The following is a 19,704-nucleotide window of genomic DNA, read 5'->3' as shown; positions in this document are numbered from 1 at the left end:
ATCCCCTATCTACGGCGGTTTTATGTGAGGCAGACAGTCAAGGAACAAGCACACACATTACCAACACAATCAGATGCGGACCAGAGAAATAACTGCAGTGCTCAGACAGCTTTTCTGAGAAGGTGACCCTGTGAGATCACGTGGGGGAAGTGAGGCATCTGCCCCATGACCTGAAGGATGGACAGGAGTCAGTCAACAGAAGAGGAGACCACATCACACTCTTCCCGGGAGCCCTCTGCCCTCACATCTTTTTCTATTCTTCTTCTACTGAAAATAGATTATTTTTCCCTACAATATACTCTAATATGGCTTCTCTTGAATTTCCTCCAAGATCCCCCACCACTTTCCCTCCCAGCTAAATCCACACCCTTTTCCCTCTCTAGTTAGAAAACAAACCTGCATCCAGATAATAATAAAATAAGATAAAATGAAAACAGGACAAAACAAACAAAAGAAAAAAGAGCCAATAAAAAAAGCACGAGAAACACATAGAGACTCTCTCTCACACACAGACACACTCATATAAGGAATCCCATAAAAATAGAAAACCGGAAGCTGTAATATATACACAAAGGACCTGTAAGGTTAAAAAAAAAGCCCAGACAAAACATGATGAGACAAATATCCTGCAGAGATCCCATCGCGTTTGCTTTGTGGTGACCATCTACGGCTGGGCATGGCCGGGCCCTCACATCTTCACCTTCCAATGTCTTCCTCACAATGGACCCACTCTCTCAAGTCAACTCGGTCAGTGTGCAGCCTGGCTCCTCCAGCCTGGCTCTGCTTCTGACAGAACACTCGGGGCTCTGGTCTGCGTGAAATGAGCTTCCCACCACACGCCCGAGGAATCCCCACGCAGGAGCTCACTGCCCTGCCCGGGAACTCCCCGCATCCGCATCATTACTGAGCCGCAGAGCCACTGAACGCTTCATGAATCCCAAAGGCTTTTTCCTTTCCTTTCTGGTCACCTGTTTAGTTTCCCAGACCCTGTGGTCACGCTGAGTTCCAGGAAGGTCACAAGGTCACCTGACCACTTCACCAACACTCCACCCGGTACGTCTCAGACACGGCCGTGGGCACACTCGGGGAGCAGGGGAGCAGGGGAGCTCCCCTCCACGCCCCCTGCCCCAAGGCGCCTGGATGACGTCACCGGGCCGCGGGCAGTGCGCGGGGTGTGACGTCACGGGGGCGGACCGACCGGCCGTGAGGTCACCCGGTGGGCGGGGCCGGGCCTGAGCCCCAGTGTCGTCACGGGCGGGGGCGGGCCTCGAGCGTGTCAGCGCAGCCGAATCAAAACAAGCCCGAGACCCGCCTTTCCCCTCAGGCTCCCGAGCGTCTCGCTCCGCTCGCGGGCCCGTTGCGCTCGCGCGGCTGCGAGCCTCTGGTGGCCGCGCGTGGCCGCCCGCGCCGGCTCCAGGAAGCCGGGGAGGGCGCGGCGGCCGGGATGGCGCGGCTCGGGCCGCACGGCGGGGCGGGTGCCTGAGGAGAGCGGCCGGCCCCGCGCTCTCCACAGCCGCCCCGGCGCCGCGGGGAGCAGCCTCTGTGGGCGCCGGGCACCGGGACCCCCTCGAGCGGGCCGGGGAGATGCCCAACCCCAAGAACAGCAAAGGCGGCCGCAAAAACAAGCGCGCCAACAGCAGCGGGGACGAGCAGGAAAATGGAGCCGGGGCCTTGGCGGCGGCGGGTGCGACAGGCGCAGCGGCTGGAGGGGCCCTGGCGGCGGCGGCGGCGGGCTGCGGGGCGGTGTCACCGGGCGCGGTGGGCACCGGCGGCACGGCGGGCCCCGGAGGTGCGGGCGCGGGCGCCGCCAACGCCGCCAGCGCTGCGGGGGCTGCAGGCGCGGGAGACGCCAAGAACGGTAAGACGACAGCGGCGGGGCGAATGCCAACTTCCTCCCCGACGGGCGGGCGCGGCGGCGGGGCCCTGGGCGGCGCGGGCGGCGCGTGGACAATGCGAGTCAGGAAGTGCTCTCCCCGCCCCTCCGCCCCGCCGTGGCTGCCCCTTCGCGGTTCCCCACGCGGAGCGGCGTGGGGCCGGGCTGGGGACCCCGCCGGGATCGGGATTCGGAGGGGCGCCCGGGGCTTTTCTGCGGCCGAGCTCCGGTTAGTGGCTGTTCCCCGTGGTGTCTGCGCAGGCTGAGTCCGGGAGTGTCCCGGGCTAGTGCGAGCCGGCGGGCGGGCAAGTAAAGGTGCCCAAGTTAGAGTGATCGGATCGCAAACTTCCCTGCTCACCCCTGACCCAGCCGCCTTTGCTCCCAATGAGGAAAAAGCCTTAATTCCCGATAGATCTAGGCCTGCCGACTTGATTGCCACAGGTGGAGAGGCCAGGGCTTGGCTGCAAGAAGTGTGCTGTGCTCTCTCTCATCTTTCTCTCTCTGTGTCTCTGTCTCTGTCTCTCTCTGTCTCTCTGTCTCTCTGTCTCTCTCTCTCTCTCTCTCTCTCACTCTCTCTCGTAGGGGAGTGTTCTTTTAATTCTCAGTCTCGCTCGAGGAAGGAAGAGAATCTGAACTTGACTTCCGTTCCCAGCCTGGAGTTAAAAAAAAAGAAAAAGTCCCCTGTATAATTGTTTCACATTTGTTTTTTGAAAGAAGCCTTATAGTCCTCTGAGCACCTGAATGATCCTTGACACGGGAGCATGTAGGTGATAGCTAAGACGCGGCAGGATTTTCTCATAGGGAGGCACGATTTTCGTGACCAGGTGCTTGACGTTTATTTGGACGGTTTTTCAACTTTTCCTTATCGGGCAGTTTTCCAGGGAAGAGAAGGGACGCCTTAACACGAGTAGACGAGAATCGTTGCAGTAGTTCCGCAGTTGGTCAGTCGCAGAAGCCGTCCTCTATGGAGATGGTCTCTCTATAAACTGGGTCCAGCCCTTGGAACTCCACAGTGCTTCCATAGGAGGCGACAGGCTGTTTGGAAAGGAGCCCCACTGGCCGTGCCTCTGCAGTTTTGAAATAGGAGGTTTTATTTATTTATCACCAGGCGCAAAGTTCCATGTTTGTGAATGTTTGATAATACTCTTGGCTAGCCAGTGCCTGTTCTTGGTTTCCTAGCTCTAGCCTTTTGATACCAATGTACAGAGAGGAAGGTATTTAGACTCTGGATAGTATCGTCTCTGCTTTAGATCTTAGATATCTGGAGAAAGGGCAGACTTTTTTTGAACCTCAGTTTACTTTGATGGTGGGGTAGAGTGTTAACTCTGAGGGAACCATAAAGAGACCCTTGACTATCAAGTTCAGGGTCCTTATTACTTTAAAGACTTACTACGTAAAGGTCAGCAAAGCTCATTGCAAGTAATAGATGATTGATGAATAATAGCTATTAGTTATTCATTTAGAACTTTTAATCGTTTGTAGTGTTAATAGTACTGCATATTAAATAGGGACGATGCGGGTGATTACAAGTTAGGACATCTTTGATCCTCATGAAGCCTTCGTTCCTGTACTGGTTTACCACACTCTGAAAGATTTGAGTGTTTTAAAGTGCTTGAGGAAGTTTTCCTTTGGCAGGTGGTGCCTCCTTGAAAACATTAAGCCAGTTAGGATGTCCGTTATTCATTTGAAGGAGCACACTGGTAGATTTAGCATTGCTGTGCATACCTGTGGAAAGCTGTGTGTTTCTGACTAGGACTTTATTCTATTAGACGGAAAAAGGACGAAACGGGCCCTCACATTTCCATAACCAGAATCTCAGAAGCTGCGGATGAAGAGCAGTGAGCTGAGTTTTATGGCACACATTGTTGGTTCTGACATGGGTGATGCCTTGGTAAATAGTTCACCTTAACTGGAAGAACCATCTCCATGCTTCTGAAGACAGTGTTAACATAGGGTCTGAAGCCTACACAAAAATGAATAAGGAAATTGTAAATGCTTTTGAAATTATATACATATGTATGTAATTGTATGTATAATTTATATATATATACATGTTGTAATAAGAGCGGCAGGGCTGCGTCCCCGGCACCCAGCCGCCCACATGGCTAGCTTATGCCCCCAAATAATTACACGGAAACTGTATTTTTTTAATCACTGCCTGGTCCATTAGTTTCAGTCTCTTATTGGCTAGCTCTTACATATTGATCTAACCCATTTTTAATATTTTGTGTAGCACAACGAGTTGCCTTACCAGGAAAGATCTTAACCTGTGTCTGTGTCTGGTGGGCGAATCATGGCGACTCCTCACTCGGCTTCTTTCTCCCAGCATTCTCTTCTGTTTACTCCACCCACCTAAGGGTTGGCCTATTAAATGGGCCTAGGCAGTTTCTTTATTATTTAACCAATGACCTTCCTCCATCATATACATACACATACATGACCTGTTAAAACTAATAATTGTTTCAAATGTATAGAGTGTTTTTATGTCCTGTAGGTATAGGGCATACACCCTATGTATGTATGTGTATATATATATATATATATATATATATATATATATATATATATATATATACTATACGTGTGTGTGTGTGTGTGTGTGTGTGTGTGTGTGTGTGTGTGTGTGAGATACCTGTCCAGGTCAGAAAACAATTTTCTGAAGTTGGTTCTCTCCTTCCACCATGTGGATCTTGGGCACTGAACTCAGTCTGTAAGGCTTAGTGGTGAGTGCTCTTATTGAGCCGTCTCACTGGCTCAAGACTTAACTATTTTTACATTTTAAAATTACATTAGTTAGACCACTTTAGTATTTCTATTTCAAGTTTTTACTTGTATTACTAGGTTTCATCATTATAAAATTTTCAAAGCACTCATAACTATTTACAGTCTTTTGATGAGACAAACTCTTAGCTATATATAGCTTTCAGGCTGGCCTTGAACAGGTTTCATATCTTAAAATTTTAGATGGTTTATTTTGATCAAGTCAGTTTTTAATCTATATTTGCATGTAAACTTAATGACCAATTAAAACTAGTAGTTGTTTCAAATTTATAGAGTGATTTTATGTCCTGTAGGTGTAGGGCATTGCAGTTACCAGAGCAGGGTAATATCAGCTCTTAACTATCCATTCTACGTATAAATAACTCATCGTTCTATAGAGAAGATTGCTAGCCAGGGGATGTTTGGGGAAACTCTAGTGTGGTTGGAGTGGAGGCATTGAACTGGTTGCTGTTGTGCATTTGAATAAGAATGCAAAGGATATTGCATTCCACTTTTTAGATACTAATTTTGGAAGCCTTTTGCAAGGATTGGAAGAAACAAGCTACTGTGAAGAAGTGCCATCATCTTCCTACATAGTAAACATCTGTGTGCACATACTGGAACATTATTATGTTTGTAGGTGGACAAGATTTGTCATCACTATTTTTGGAATCTAGTAATCAGGCAGTAGATTACAACTGGTTTCATTCTGAAATTTCGACTCCATTAGGCCTCAGCCATTTTTCTTCAGCTCTAAAAATATTTGAAACCTTGATCATGGTATATCCAATTTTCAGTGAGCCTGAATTGTACATACTTTTTATAAATTCCTGTTTCTTGACTGAACAAGGTTCACCAGACAATTCATTTTGAACACAACCTTTGAACTAATTCTACCTTAAGTCTCTTAACAGCTCTGTGTAAATGTAGATAGTGTTTGCTTTGCATTTTCGGACCCATTTTATATCAGTTCCTCAGATTTCTTTGAGCAAGTTATTTAAGTTCTCTTTAATTTCTGCATATGTAAAATGAGATTATCATACCTACTATAAATATGAAGCAAGATAGCTATTATATGTTAAAGAGAGTGTATTAGAACAGTTCCAAGGAGTTTATAGTGTTGGTTATTTGTCTTAGACACTGGAAAATAGTCTCTCGAAAGAAATTTATGGGCAAGAGGTTTCTTGTGGAGTGCTCTTCGTGGGAGAGGGAAGGAGGCAGGATTTGTCAGAGGGGAGAGTTGACCTGTGTTGTAGGTGCACCTGAGATAAAGTTTTTCAGTGTGTTTAAACCTTGAGCTCTGAGGGCAGGGCCTTGTCTTTGTCTGTCTGTCTGTCTGTCTGTCTGTCTGTCTGTCTTGCCTGCTCACTCACTCATTCACTCACTCAGGTATTGTTGGGTATTTGGACTTAAGTTGCTCCCCTAGAGATGGTAGACCTTGGGGTGGCCTCTCTGCTGGAAAACTTGGAGAGGACCTTGTTTTCCTGGCATTTACCAGGCTCTTCCTTTAGACTATCAGTGTCATTCACAGAGGGTAGAGTGGGATAAACTTGTCTCATTAACTGCTAAATAGGTTTTGTGGGCCAGACTGAGGGATTACCACTGTAAAACATTATTTTGATGGGAAGATAGGTTTTGAGTCATGCATCAGTTTATAAGTACACTTATTTTTGAGTACCACCTATTTCCTATGAACAGCATTTTTATTTTGCTTTATTTTTTGATCAATAAATAAACATACCTTATAGCCAGGTTTGTAGTATATTTTAAATTGGTTGTTCCTCTTAGACATTTATTTTATTCATATATTTATTCATTTATACATTTATTCATACAGTCATATGTCATAAATTACTTGTATGAATCAGAAGGAAAATAAAAAATATTTGCTTGTTTTTCTTTTGTTTTCCCCCACCCACCACTTTTATTTTATTTTTTCTGAGACAGTTTTGCTTTATAGCCCAGGCTTTCTTCCCTCAGTTCTGATTTCCTTGCTTCTGCCTCGTAAGTTCCTGATGTCTGAGTAGCAGGCATGACCTGAGCACCTGGCTGACACTGTCTTTCCATGTTCGCCTTTTCAGTGGGAATGGGGGATACTGCTTCACACATCCAGGGCTGCTTCTCTCTGTGCTTCTCCCAGGATCAGTGATTAGATTATAGAAATTCAACTTTGTCAGATTTCCTGTAAATCTAAGAATATAAAATATTCCTCCGAGAAATGAAGACAGATGACAAGACGTATATGTGCCATCAGTCCTAGCGCAAAGGAGGCTGGGGAATTCTAGCCATCCTGAGCTACACAGGAATCTGTCTCAAAACCATAAACCAAACCATAACCAGGAGACAAAACTGGCAGTTACTGTGTAGCTTAAGTCTTCTTATGAATTTACTTCAAGCTTTTAGCTGTGTGCAGTTAATTGAATTAATTTAAGAACATGAAGGTAACTGAAGGATATCTTAAGAGAGGGGTGGGGGGAAATATGTCCTGAGGATTATGGTGACCATTTTCTATACATTCTGAAGAGATTTATTTAAAATAGTAGTTCTCAAAAAAAAAAAAAATAGTAGTTCTCAAACCTTCTTAATGCTATAACCCTTTAGTACAGTTCCTTATGTTTTGGTGACCTCAAACCATATTTTTTTTTTTTGCTACTTCATAACTGTTATGAATTGTGGGCCAGGCGGTGGTGGCGCACACCTTTAATCTCAGCACTGGGGAGGCTCTCTGTGAGTTCAAGACCAGCTTGGCCTACAAGAGCTACAGAGAAACCCTGTCTCGAAAAAACAAACAAACAAAAATAGCTGTTATCAAGTGTAATTATATGCAGAATATTTGATATGCGACCCCTGTGAAAGGGTCGTTTGACCCTTACTCCCCAAAGGGGTTGAGACACACAGGTTGAGAACTGCTGATTTAAAACACTGTGTTAGCTTGGAGATGTAGCTCAGTTATAGAATGCCTGCGGAAGGGGCAGGGGTGAAAGAAAGAAAAGAGAATTTGGAGAGAAGGCTTAGTGGTTAAGTTGTTCTTGCAAAAGGTTTGTCTTTGATTCTCAGCAGGCATATGGTGGCTCACAACTAACTGTCTGTAACTCCAGTTCCAGAGATCTGACACCCTCTTCTGGTGTCTACTCTGTAAACACTGTATAGACGCACATATCAGCAAAACACCCATATACAAAAACTAAAAATATATAAATCTAAAAAACTTTAAGAAAAAAAGAGTTGTAATATTCCAAATTCTCTTCACATTCTTAGACAAGCATGTAACCCCAGCACTGAGAGATCACAAGTGTTGGTATTTTCACATACCTTGCAAGCTTAAGATTTTTTTTCATAAGACTTTTCCCTGGGAAGAGCTATTTAAGTTTTTGCTTAAAGATTTTTAAAAAACACATTTTAATCCTGTATCTGAGTTCTAAAAATAACATTAGAATTAAAGGAACCAGGAAGATTAATGCATAAATTAAATACATGGGAAAGAAAAATACAGTAATAAAAGATTCAGGTTTATACGTTCATCTTAAAAGTAAGTCTATGTTCAACTATAATCCTCTCCCCAAGATTTGATCATAATTCTTTTATTTTTTAATTTAAATTTTACTTTACATATATGGACATTTTGTTTACATTGTGTTTGTGTACCATTTGCATGCCTGATGTCTGCAGAAACCAAAAAAGTCATTGCATTGGAGTTAAGAACAGTTGTGAGCTGCCATGTGGGTGCTGGGAATCAAATCTGGGTCCTCTGGAAGAGCCCCTGGTGCTCTTAACTGCTGAGTCATTTCTCCACCCCCCACATTTTTTTTAAATTTGTGACTCAAAATACGTTTGTGATGGCATGAAGTGCTTAATTCATAAGAAAATATATCACAGGATTAAGAACTATTAATGAGTAGTTGGTGAAGGTCATTAAGTACACAATACTGTTGGTCAGGGCTAGTATTCTGCTTTTTTTTTTCTTTTAGTTCACCCAAGGAAAATTATTAAATTTTACAGTTTCTTTATTGATTAACCAATGAAAGTAACATGTAAGCTAGCTGTGCGGACGGGACAGAACAAGGGGCCCTGCTCCCTACAACATTTTACCTTCAGCAGAGTAACCCTTATTTGTTCCTGTAAGCAAAATAATAGCTTTTGTGTATGTAGTTTATTTACTGTTCCTAATTTTATTCTGAAATCCAGATTTACCCGGACTGTAATTACATTAACTTTGTGCTGCATAGTTGTGTATTCTTCAAAGTAGTGGTACACCATCAGGTTCTAGTCACTTGGAGCTTAGTAAAAATGCTCATTTATTAACAAATATATCTTATGATATTGGCCAATGTAATAGAGTCTAAGTTCTAACAATGTAGTGTATAAAAACAATACCTAATTAAAATAAACCAGTACTAATAAATAATAATAGAGTATAATATAAATTTATACAGACATGCACATATATCTCTCTTCTTTTTGGTCAGATGGAGTTCTTAACACCTTAACTTTACCTGGCTAAGCTGAAGACTGAGTAAGTTCATTGCAAGGCCATATTGTCAGTGATTTGTAGTTTGTTCTGAGCAAAGGCTTACTGAGGGTATATTTTATATATCATCAAAGTCAAATAGGAGTCAGTGATGACAGTTGGCACTGATCTTGCCTTGACATTCTTCTTTAATCTTGTATGGGGATTATACTATCATTACATCATTTCCCCTTTCCTCCATGTTCTAAACCTTTCCATACATCTTCCTTTGTCCTCTTTCAAATTCATGTATGCTTTTTCATTAATTGTTGTTGCATTTATATATGTGTATACATATATATTCCTAAATAGAACCTTCTCAGTCAATATAATGTTAGTTGTATGTGTGTTTTCAGGACCGACCATCTGGAATTGGATAACCAGTTGGTGACTTATTTCCTCCCACTTTCAGTCTTCCTTAGTTCTTTATGTAGGGTTGAGGCCTATAATCAACTCTCACCCTTCCCCCATCCACTTTGGCATATCTTTTGTTGTCCGTGTTCAGCTCATGTTGGTGAGGTTCTATGGGTGTAGTTTCTGACATTACTAGGAGACATGATCTCACAGCAAACTTTCTAATCCTCTGGCGCTTACAGTCTTTCTTCCCCATGTTCTGCAAGGGCCCTTGAGCCTTAGGTGTGGGGACTTATTTTCTTGATCTGTCTATTGGAACTGGACCCCACAACTGCACTTTGGTTGTGGTCTTTTGTAATGGTCTTCGTGTAATACAACAGAAGTTTCCTTGATAAGGAGTAAACACTACACTTACCTGTGGGTGTAAGCACAAGTATTTAGAATGTGGTTAGAGATTATGCTGGTTAAGTAAAGTGATGGTTATAGGTTCTTTTCCAAGATTCATGACTTCTCTAGCCTCCAGCATGATTTCACTCTTGTTGAACAAGTCTTAAGTCCAATTAGGGAACTGTTGGTTACTGCCAAAAGATGAGTGGCACTACTGACCCTTAGGGTTATCATGCCATATTGGTTGTTGATGTCATTCATAATTGTCATAGCTGGTTAGAACTGTTGTTTGCTTAGCTCCTTTGGAAGCTTTCATGGTGATTTCTGGTATTAGTCCTCAGGGAAGAAGCAATTCAGGTCATTTCCAGCCCAGGAGCCTCTGGGTCCTGTGTTAAAAGTACATCGTGTCTCCAGTAATAGGAACTTACCCACTTCCACCTCTAGGATTAACCAATGGCAATACCAATAGTTTGTAATGTTTAGAAAGCCTCCTGGACACTTCCTGGTCAGGGCCTGCTCAATGGATTATGTTTTTTTTTTTTAATTTTATTTTTTTAAATTAAAGCATCCTCAAAGGGCAGAAAAGATAAACAGGGTGCACTTACTAAGTTGTTTTTCTAAGGATATCAATCCCATCATGTGGTTAATTACCTCCTAAGCATTAGCTTCTTAATGTTGGTGTGTTGGGAATTTAATTTGAACAAAAGTTTTTTTAATTTATTTATTATGTATATAGTGTTCTGGAGACCAGATCTCATTATAGATGGGTGTGAGCCATCATGTAGTTGCTGGGAATTGAACTCAGGACCTCCAGAACAGCAATCAGTTCTCTTAACCTCTGACCCATCTCTCCAGCCCCCTTGAACAAAAGTTTTAGGGAAGTTCTGGTTTACTTTTGAACTTGATATGTCAAAAGATAATCATTCAGGTATGTTGGTGCACACCTCTAATCTCAACACTCAGAAAGCAGAGATAGGCAGATCTCTGTGACTTTAAGGCCAGTCCAGGCTATAAAGTGAGACCCTGTCTTAAAAAAAAACAAATGTACTTTTAATGAATTCTTAATACACAGAGTGTGCCATGAAAACTTGTGCCAATTTGATATTGTTCTGCATGGCACCTTTCCTCCAGGGCCTTTCTTGTCCATCATTCTTAGTTTCACAAACATGCTGGAGAATTTCTCATGCCCCTGAAGGCCTCAGCAACAAGAGAGTGCTGTTTGGATTCAGTGCTTAGAGGAGGTGCTGTTGTCCTTAGGGGAGATTGGGGATTTGGTAGCTCATAGGGTTTCAACAAATTATGTACTAATAGCAGATAACGAGTTAGTTATTACCAGTGATAATGCAGATGCAAGTATGCGCATTGACATTCTGTCTTGCACCATTCTAATGTTAACATTGAGGATGACTTTGGCATTATATGGGTCTTTATTTAGGCAATACTTTGACTATAAATAAATTTTCCTTCTGTTGTCATTTCCAATTTAATTGAAAACAAATCAGATGACTTAGGACAAAACAAGGTGTGAAACAGTTATCTCTTCCTTATGCAAAAATAAACATAAGTAAGTTATTGTATTATACTACAGCAGCAGCTGTGAGATGAAGAGCAGGCACATGTGTGGTATAGTATTGCTTTAACTGTAGGGAATGGAGGGGAAACTAAAGAGGTGAAAGGAGCATGTGGAGTTGATGAAGATTGATCTATTCAGGCAACAACCAGAGTTCATTCCATTAGTATGTCCATTGATTTATTCATTCACCCATCTACTAGACATTTATTGTGTTCTAAGACCGGAATTATACTCATGAATTATCCTTGGGATCACCAGAACCCACACTCTTAAAGGTCTTCCAAGTAGGAGGAAGTGAGAAAGGCATAGAGCTTTGTTGGCTGTCTTTTGATGCGGCTGTACTAGGACAGGGCTGAACGGTCAGTTTAGTTGTTTGCTGACCAGTGAACTAACTACCATCTACTAAAGATTTTAACCAGGGACAGTTGTAGAAGGGCAGAACCATAGGTCATTGATAAGCTTGTCAAGTAATTGTATAGTTTGACAAGATGATTATCTTTGGATATAGCAAGTTAGAATTTGGAAATCAAATTTGCCGTGGCACTTTGTGATTTTTCAGAATGACAATGGGCATGTGGCACCACTGTGCTCTTTGACCCATGTAAGGTCACCTAGTTGAGGTTAATGCCGGAATTAAATGCCAAGGGCAGAATGCCTAGGACCTTCTTGTACCCCAGGGCAGGGGCTTGTCCTTTTGTCGAAATTTTTTTTTCTCACCTTCATAGAAGATAGCTTTCCTTGTGTATGGTTGGGTTAACTTGTCATTTTATTCTTATCTTATTAGTTCTAAAATAGTAAATTCTGGTGTGAGTCAGTGCCACTGTTTTGTAAAGAGTGATTTTGTGTGTTTATGTATGTGTTTTAACTTTATTACAGAAGCTTTCATTTCTCAGTGTTTAGTAGAATAGCCAGTTGCTTTATCTTATCTCTATATGCGTTAGTTTGATTATTCTTGAGAGCTTCTTAAACTTGTAAAAAGTGAGTAGTGTTTCTAATATTTATAAATTATGCTGTAATTTATCGGATGTGGAAAGGGGAAGTAAATTATTTGTACTGCTATCCTTAGAAAGGTAAAATTTGAGAATAATCTAAGAAAAATGTATTAAGAGGGAGTTTTAAGAAGATGACATAATGAGAAAATGAAATGTTAATCACAGTGATGTGGGAGTGTCATATATCAATCTGTTGATTTCATTGGTTAAGTAATAAAGAAACTGCTTGGCCCTCATAGGTTAAAACATAGGTGGGTGGAGTAAACAGAACAGAATGCTGGGAGGAAGAGGAAGTGAGCTCAGACTCGACAGCTCTGCTCTCTGGAGCAGACGCCATGCTCCCCTCTCCCCGGCAGACGCAATAAAGCTCCGACCCAGGATGGACGTAGGCTAGAATCTTCCCGGTAAGCACACCTTGGGGTGCTACACACATGAATAGAAATGGGCCAAGCAGTGTTTAAAAGAATACAATGCGTGTGTTGTTATTTCGGGACATAAGCTAGCCAGGCAGCCATGATCTGGGCTGTGGGAAGAGGCCCGCAGGTCCCCGCTACACACATAATTGCTTAAACTGCATTTGATAATTTAGCATGGTTCTGAGATATAGTCAACGAAGTGCAGTTCATGGTGAAATTGTCAGGGAGGATAAGCATTTCCTCTACCTTCTTAGTTTCAGGCCTTGAGGGGACTGCAAATGAGATTGTCATAAAAATGTGAGGAATAAAGTTGTGGATAGAGTTTGAGGCTTACCAATTAAATGGTAAGGAGTGAGTGGGGAAGGGACACTTCTGGGGAAGGTCGTTTATTATTTTTGTGGGATGATAAATGAGCTTACAATATATAGAAAACACCAAAGATTTGTGATTTTGTCTCTTTTGTGTGGTAATAAGAGTCTGGTAGGCAGGCAGGCCTGGGCGGCGGAGGCACTGGCAGGCAGGCAGGCAGGCTCGGGCGGCGGAGGCACTGGCGCGCAGGCAGGCCTGGGCGGCGGAGGCGTGCAAGCCAAGCGGCAGAGACACTGGCGCGCAGACTCGGCAGATGCAGAATAGTACAAGCATGAAACAGTGAAGCCCACACTGAGAGCAGATAGCCCCACTACAATTAAATCAAACCCATTAGATAGCATCGATAGGAGGAGATGGGCAGACGCCAAGGCAAGAATTCACCCAACAATCTGAAAAACAACATGAAAACACCAGAACCCAATGATCTTACAACATAAGGACTTGAACACCCTAACACAGAAGAAGAGGAAAAAACTGACTTTATTAAAGCAATAGAGTCCCTTAAACAACATGTAAAAAACGCCCTCATAGAAATGGATGAGAAGTATAACAAAAAATTTGAAGAAATGAGTAAATACGTAAATGATACCCTGGGAAACCAAGAAAAACCGATCAAACAGGTAATGGAAACAGTTCAAGAATTGAAAACTGAAATGGAAGCAAGGAAGAAAACACAAACTGAGGACCAGCTGGATATGGAAAATCTAGGTCAACGAGCAGAGACTACGGAAACAAGCATAATCAATAGAATACAAGAGATAGAAGAAAGAATCTCAGATTCTGAAGACACCATCGGGAAAATAAACGAACTGATCAAAGAAAACAGCAAAACCAACAAATTCTCATCACAAAACGTTCAGGAAATATGGGACACAATAAAAAGACCAAACCTAAGAATAATAGGGATAGAAGAAGGAGAAGAGTCACAGCTCAAAGGCCCAGAAAATATTTTTAACAAAATTATGGAAGAAAACTTTTCCAACATAAAGATATTCCTTTGAATATTCAAGAAGCATACAGAACACCAAACAGACTGGATCAAAAAAAAAAAAGTTCCCTCGCCATATAATAATCAAAACACAAAATATACAGATTAAAGAAAGAATATTAAGAGCTGCAAGGAAAAAGGCCAAGTAACTTATAAAGGTAAACCGATCAGACTTACACCTGACTTCTCTATGGAAACCATGAAAGCCAGAAAGTCCTGGATAGAGATACTGCAGAAACTAAGAGACCATGGATGCAAACCCAAACTACTATACCCAGCCAAGCTATCATTCACTATCAATGGAGAAAACAAGACATTCCAGGATAAGAACAAATTTAAACAATATGTAGCCACAAATCCAGCCCTACAGAAAGTAATAGAAGGAAAATCACAACCCAAGGAATCCAACATTGCCAACACTGCCTACAATAACTCAGGCATCTAGAGACCCTTCAACAGCACAACTCAAAGAAGGGAGACACACAAACTCTACTACCAAAAGCAATAAGAATAACCGGAGTAAACAACCTCTGGTCATTAATATCACTTAATATTAATGGTTTCAATTCACCTATAAAAAGGCACAGGCTAAGAGATTGGATACGAAAACAGGATCCAACATTCTGCTGTTTGCAAGAAACACATCTCAACCACAAAGACAGACATCTACTCAGAGTAAAGGATTGGGAAAAGGTGTTTCAAGCAAATGGTCCTAAGAAAAAAGCAGGTGTGGCCATACTAATTTCTAACAAAACTGACTTCAAACTAAAAACAATCAGAAGAGATAGAGATGGACACTTTATACTCATAACAGGAACAATTCAGCAGGATGAAGTCTCAATCCTGAATATCTATGCCCCTAATATAAAAGCACCCACTTATGTAAAAGAAATATTACTAGAACTCAAGGCAGACATCAAACCACACACACTAATAGTAGGAGACTTCAACACACCTCTTTCACCAATGGACAGGTCAATCAGACAGAAACCTAATAGAGAATTAAGAGAATTGTTGGAGGTAATGAAGCAAATAAGACTTAACAGACATCTATAGAACACTCCACCCAAATAGGAAAGAATACACCTTCTTCTCTGCAGCTCATGGAACCTTCTCAAAAATTGACCACATACTCGGAAACAAAGGAAACCTCCACAGATACAAAAAAAATCAGTGTCCACCTGTGTCTTATCAGATCACCACGGATTAAAGTTAGAAGGCACCAACAATGCTACCCCCAGAAAGCCGACAAACTCATGGAAACTGAACAGTCAACTACTGAACCACACCTGGGTCAAGGAAGAAATTAAGAAAGAAATTAAAGTCTTCCTTGAATTTAATGAAAATAAAGAGACAACATACTCAAACCTATGGGACGCGATGAAAGCAGTGCTAAGAGGAAAGTTCATAGCACTAAGTGCCCACTTAAAGAAAACGGAGAAAGCATACATTGGGGACTTAACAGCACACCTGAAAGCTCTAGAAAAAAAAGAAGCAGATGCACCCAGGAGGAGTAGAAGACTGGAAATAAACTGAGGGCAGAAATCAACAAAATAGAAATACAGAAAACAGTCCAAAGAATCAATGAAACAAAAAGTTGGTTCTTGGAGAAAATCAACAAGATCAACAAACCCCTATCCAAACTAGTTAAATGACAGAGAGAGAACACGCAAATAAATAAGATCAGAAATGAAAAGGGGGACATAACCACAGACACAGAGGAAATTCAGAGAATCATTAGATCTTACTACAAAAGCCTGTATGCCACAAAACTGGAAAATGCAAAAGAAATGGACACTATTTTAGACAAATACCATATACCAAACCTAAACCAAGACCAGGTGAACGATCTAAATAGACCTATTAGTCGTGAAGAATTAGAAACGGTTATCAAAAATCTCCCTTCCAAAAAAAGCCAAGGACCAGATGGTTTCAATGCAAAATTCTACCAGAACTTCCAAGAAGAGCTAATACCTATACTCCTTAATGTATTTCACAATATAGAAACAGAAGAGTCATTGCCAAATTCCTTTTATGAAGCTACAGTTACCCTGATACCAAAACCACACAAAGACCCAACCAAGAAAGAGAATTACAGGCCTATATCACTCATGAACATCGACGCAAAAATTCTCAATAAAATACTGGCAAACCGAATCCAAGAACACATTAAAAAAATTATCCATTATGATCAAGTAGGCTTCATCCCAGAGATGCAGGGCTGGTTCAACATACGCAAATCTATCAATGTAATCCACCATATAAATAAACTGAAAGAAAAAACCATATGATCATTTCATTAGATGCTGAAAAAGCATTCGACAAAATTCAATACCCCTTTATGGTAAAGGTCTTGGAGAGATTAGGGATACAAGGGTCATACCTAAATATAATAAAAGCTATTTACAGCAAGCCGACAGCTAACATTAAATTAAATGGAGAAAAACTCAAAGCCATCCCACTAAAATCAGGAACACGACAAGGATGTCCACTCTCTCCATACCTCTTCAATATAGTGCTTGAAGCTCTAGCAATAGCAATGAGACAACATAAGGGAATCAAGGGGATTTGTATTGGAAAGGAAGAAGTTAAGCTTTCGTTATTTGCAGATGATATGATAGTATACATAAGCGACCCCAAAAGCTCTACCAAAGAACTCCTACAGCTGATAAACACCTTTGGTAAAGTGGCAGGTTACAAGATCAACTCCAAAAAATCAGTTGCCTTCCTATACACTAAGGATAAGGAAGCAGAGAGGGAAATCAGAGAAGCATCACCTTTCACGATAGCCACAAATAGCATAAAATATCTTGGGATAATTCTGACCAAGGAAGTGAAAGATCTATTTGACAAGAACTTTAAGTCTTTGAAGAAAGAAATTGAAGAGGACATCAGAAAATGGAAGGATCTCCCTTGCTCTTGGATTTGGAGGATCAACATAGTAAAAATGGCAATTCTACCAAAAGCAATCTATAGATTCAATGCAATCCCCATCAAAATTCTTCACAGATCTGGAGAAGACAATAGTCAACTTTATATGGAAAAACAAAAAACCAGGATAGCCAAAACAATCTTATACAATAAAGGACCCTCAGGAGGCATTACCATCCCTGACTTCAAAGTCTATTACAGAGCTACAGTATTGAAAACAGCTTGGTATTGGCATAAAAACAGAGAAGTCGACCAATGGAATGGAATAGAAGACCCTGACTTTAGCCCACAAACCTACGAACACCTGATTTTCGATAAAGGAGCTAAAAGTATACAATGGAAAAAAGAGAGCTTCTTCAACAAAGTATGCTGGCAAAACTGGATGTAAATCTGTAGAAAAATGAAAATAGATCCATATCTATCACCATGCACAAAACTCAAGTCCAAATGGATTAAAGACCTCAATATCAGTCCAAACACACTGAACCTGATAGAAGAGAAAGTGGGAAGTACTCTACAACGCATGGGCACAGGAGACCTCTTCCTACGTATAACCCCAGCAGCAAAAACACTAAGGACATCATTGAATAAATGGGACCTCCTGAGACTGAGAAGCTTTTGTAAAGCAAAGGACACTGTCACTAAGACAGAAAGGCAACCCACTGACTGGGAGAAGATCTTCACCAACCCCGCAACTGACAAAGGTCTGATCTCCAAAATATATAAAGAACTCAAGAAACTAGACCGTAAAAGGTTAATCAATCCAATTATAAAATGGGGCACTGAGCTGAACAGAGAATTCTCAACAGAAGAAGTTCAAATGACCAAAAGACACTTAAGATCATGCTCAACTTCCTTAGTGATCAGAGAAATGCAAATCAAGACAACACTAAGATACCATCTTACACCTGTCAGAATGGCTAAAATCAAAAACACCAATGATAGCCTTTGCTGGAGAGGTTGTGGAGAAAGGGGTACACTCATCCATTGCTGGTGGGAATGCAAACTTGTGCAACCACTTTGGAAAGCAGTATGGCGGTCTCTCAGGAAATTCGGGATCAACCTATCCCTGGACCCAGCAATACCACTTTTGGGAATATACCCAAGAAATGCCCTATCATACAACAAAAGTATATGCTCAACTATGTTCATAGCAGCATTGTTTGTAATAGCCAGAACCTGGAAACAACCTAGATGCCCTTCAATGGAAGAATGGATGAAGAAAGTATGGAATATATACATATTAGAGTACTACTCAGCAGTAAAAAACAATGACTTGAATTTTGCATACAAATGGACGGAAACAGAAAACACTATCCTGAGTGAGGTGAGCCAGACCCAAAAAGAGGAACATGGGATGTACTCACTCATATTTAGTTTCTAGCCATAAATAAAGGACATTGAGACTATAATTTGTGATCCTAGAGAAGCTAAATAAGAAGGTGAACCCAAAGAAAAACATATAAGCATCCTCCTGAATATTAACCTTCATCAGGCGATGAAAGGAGACAGAGACAGAGACTCACATTGGAGCACCGGACTGAAATCTCACGATCCGAAGGAGGAGCAGAAGGAGAGAGAGCACGAGCAAGGAACTCAGGACCGAGAGAGGTGCACCCACACACTGAGACAATGGAGATGTTCTATCAGGAACTCACCAAGGCCAGCTGGCCTGGGTCTGAAAAAGCATGGGACAAAACGGGACTCGCTGAACATTATGGACAATGAGGACTACTAAGAACTCAAGAACAATGGCAATGGGTTTTTGATCCTATTGCACGTACTGGCTTTGTGGGAGCCTAGGTAGTTTGGATGCTCACCTCACTAGACCTGGATGGAGGTGGGTAGTCCTTGGACCTCCCACAGGGCAGGGAACCCTGATTGCTCTTAAGGCTGACGAGGGAGGGGGACTTGATTGGGGGACGGGGAGGGAAATGGGTGGCGGGGAAGAGGCATAAATCTATAATAAATAAATAAATAAAACAAAAAAAGAGTCTGGTAGTTAGAATTAGTCTCAGTAAGGAGATTGTTGGTAATTGAGGTCTTTTGGTGGGAAAAGGGGGATTGCTTTACTTTTAGGCAGGTAAGAGATTTCCAAAACTGAAAGCTTTTGACTGAAAATACTTTTGGAAAGAAAAGTTTTGTTTTTTTTTTTTTAACCATAATGGTATATTCTGGACTTTCAGACTATATCAGCACTGAAATTCTCTCTCTCTCTCTCTCTCTCTCTCTCTCTCTCTCTCTCTCTCTCTCTCTCTCACACACACACACACACACACACACCTGCAAAGAGCAGTTACAGAGTAAAAGATAACCCACATGTCATAATTCAGAATTTCTATTTCTTTCACTTCATTGACCATTCAGTAGGTGCAGAATGCCTTAAATAAGCCTGTATAAAACTAATCAAGAGGATGCATTCTGGCTCAAGTTAACAGGACATCAGATTACTATTGTAAATTAAGGCAGTTTACTTTAATGTATGTTTTTCCCTAGAAGTGAGTGTAGGTTTGGTTATACTTTAGATCATATCCTTTCAAGTTGTAAGAACGTA

At 41.6% G+C, this 19,704-nt stretch overlaps 1 protein-coding gene across 1 annotated transcript in view; it reads left to right on the top strand.

The window, feature by feature from the left end:
* The first annotated feature begins 1,450 nt into the window (after positions 1–1,450).
* Heca (hdc homolog, cell cycle regulator) overlaps positions 1,451–19,704 on the top strand; it is a 54,750-nt gene continuing 36,496 nt past the window's right edge. The window contains exon 1 of the mRNA XM_057761650.1: positions 1,451–1,858. Coding sequence (XP_057617633.1) covers positions 1,585–1,858 — 274 coding nt within the window. The 5' untranslated portion in view covers positions 1,451–1,584. The remainder of the gene's footprint in view (positions 1,859–19,704) is intronic.

The sequence above is a fragment of the Chionomys nivalis genome, chromosome 2 (genome assembly GCF_950005125.1).
Source record: "Chionomys nivalis chromosome 2, mChiNiv1.1, whole genome shotgun sequence".
Lineage (NCBI taxonomy): Eukaryota > Metazoa > Chordata > Mammalia > Rodentia > Cricetidae > Chionomys > Chionomys nivalis.
Note: the sequence above shows the minus strand (reverse complement) of the source record. Positions and strands in the feature narration are given on the sequence as shown.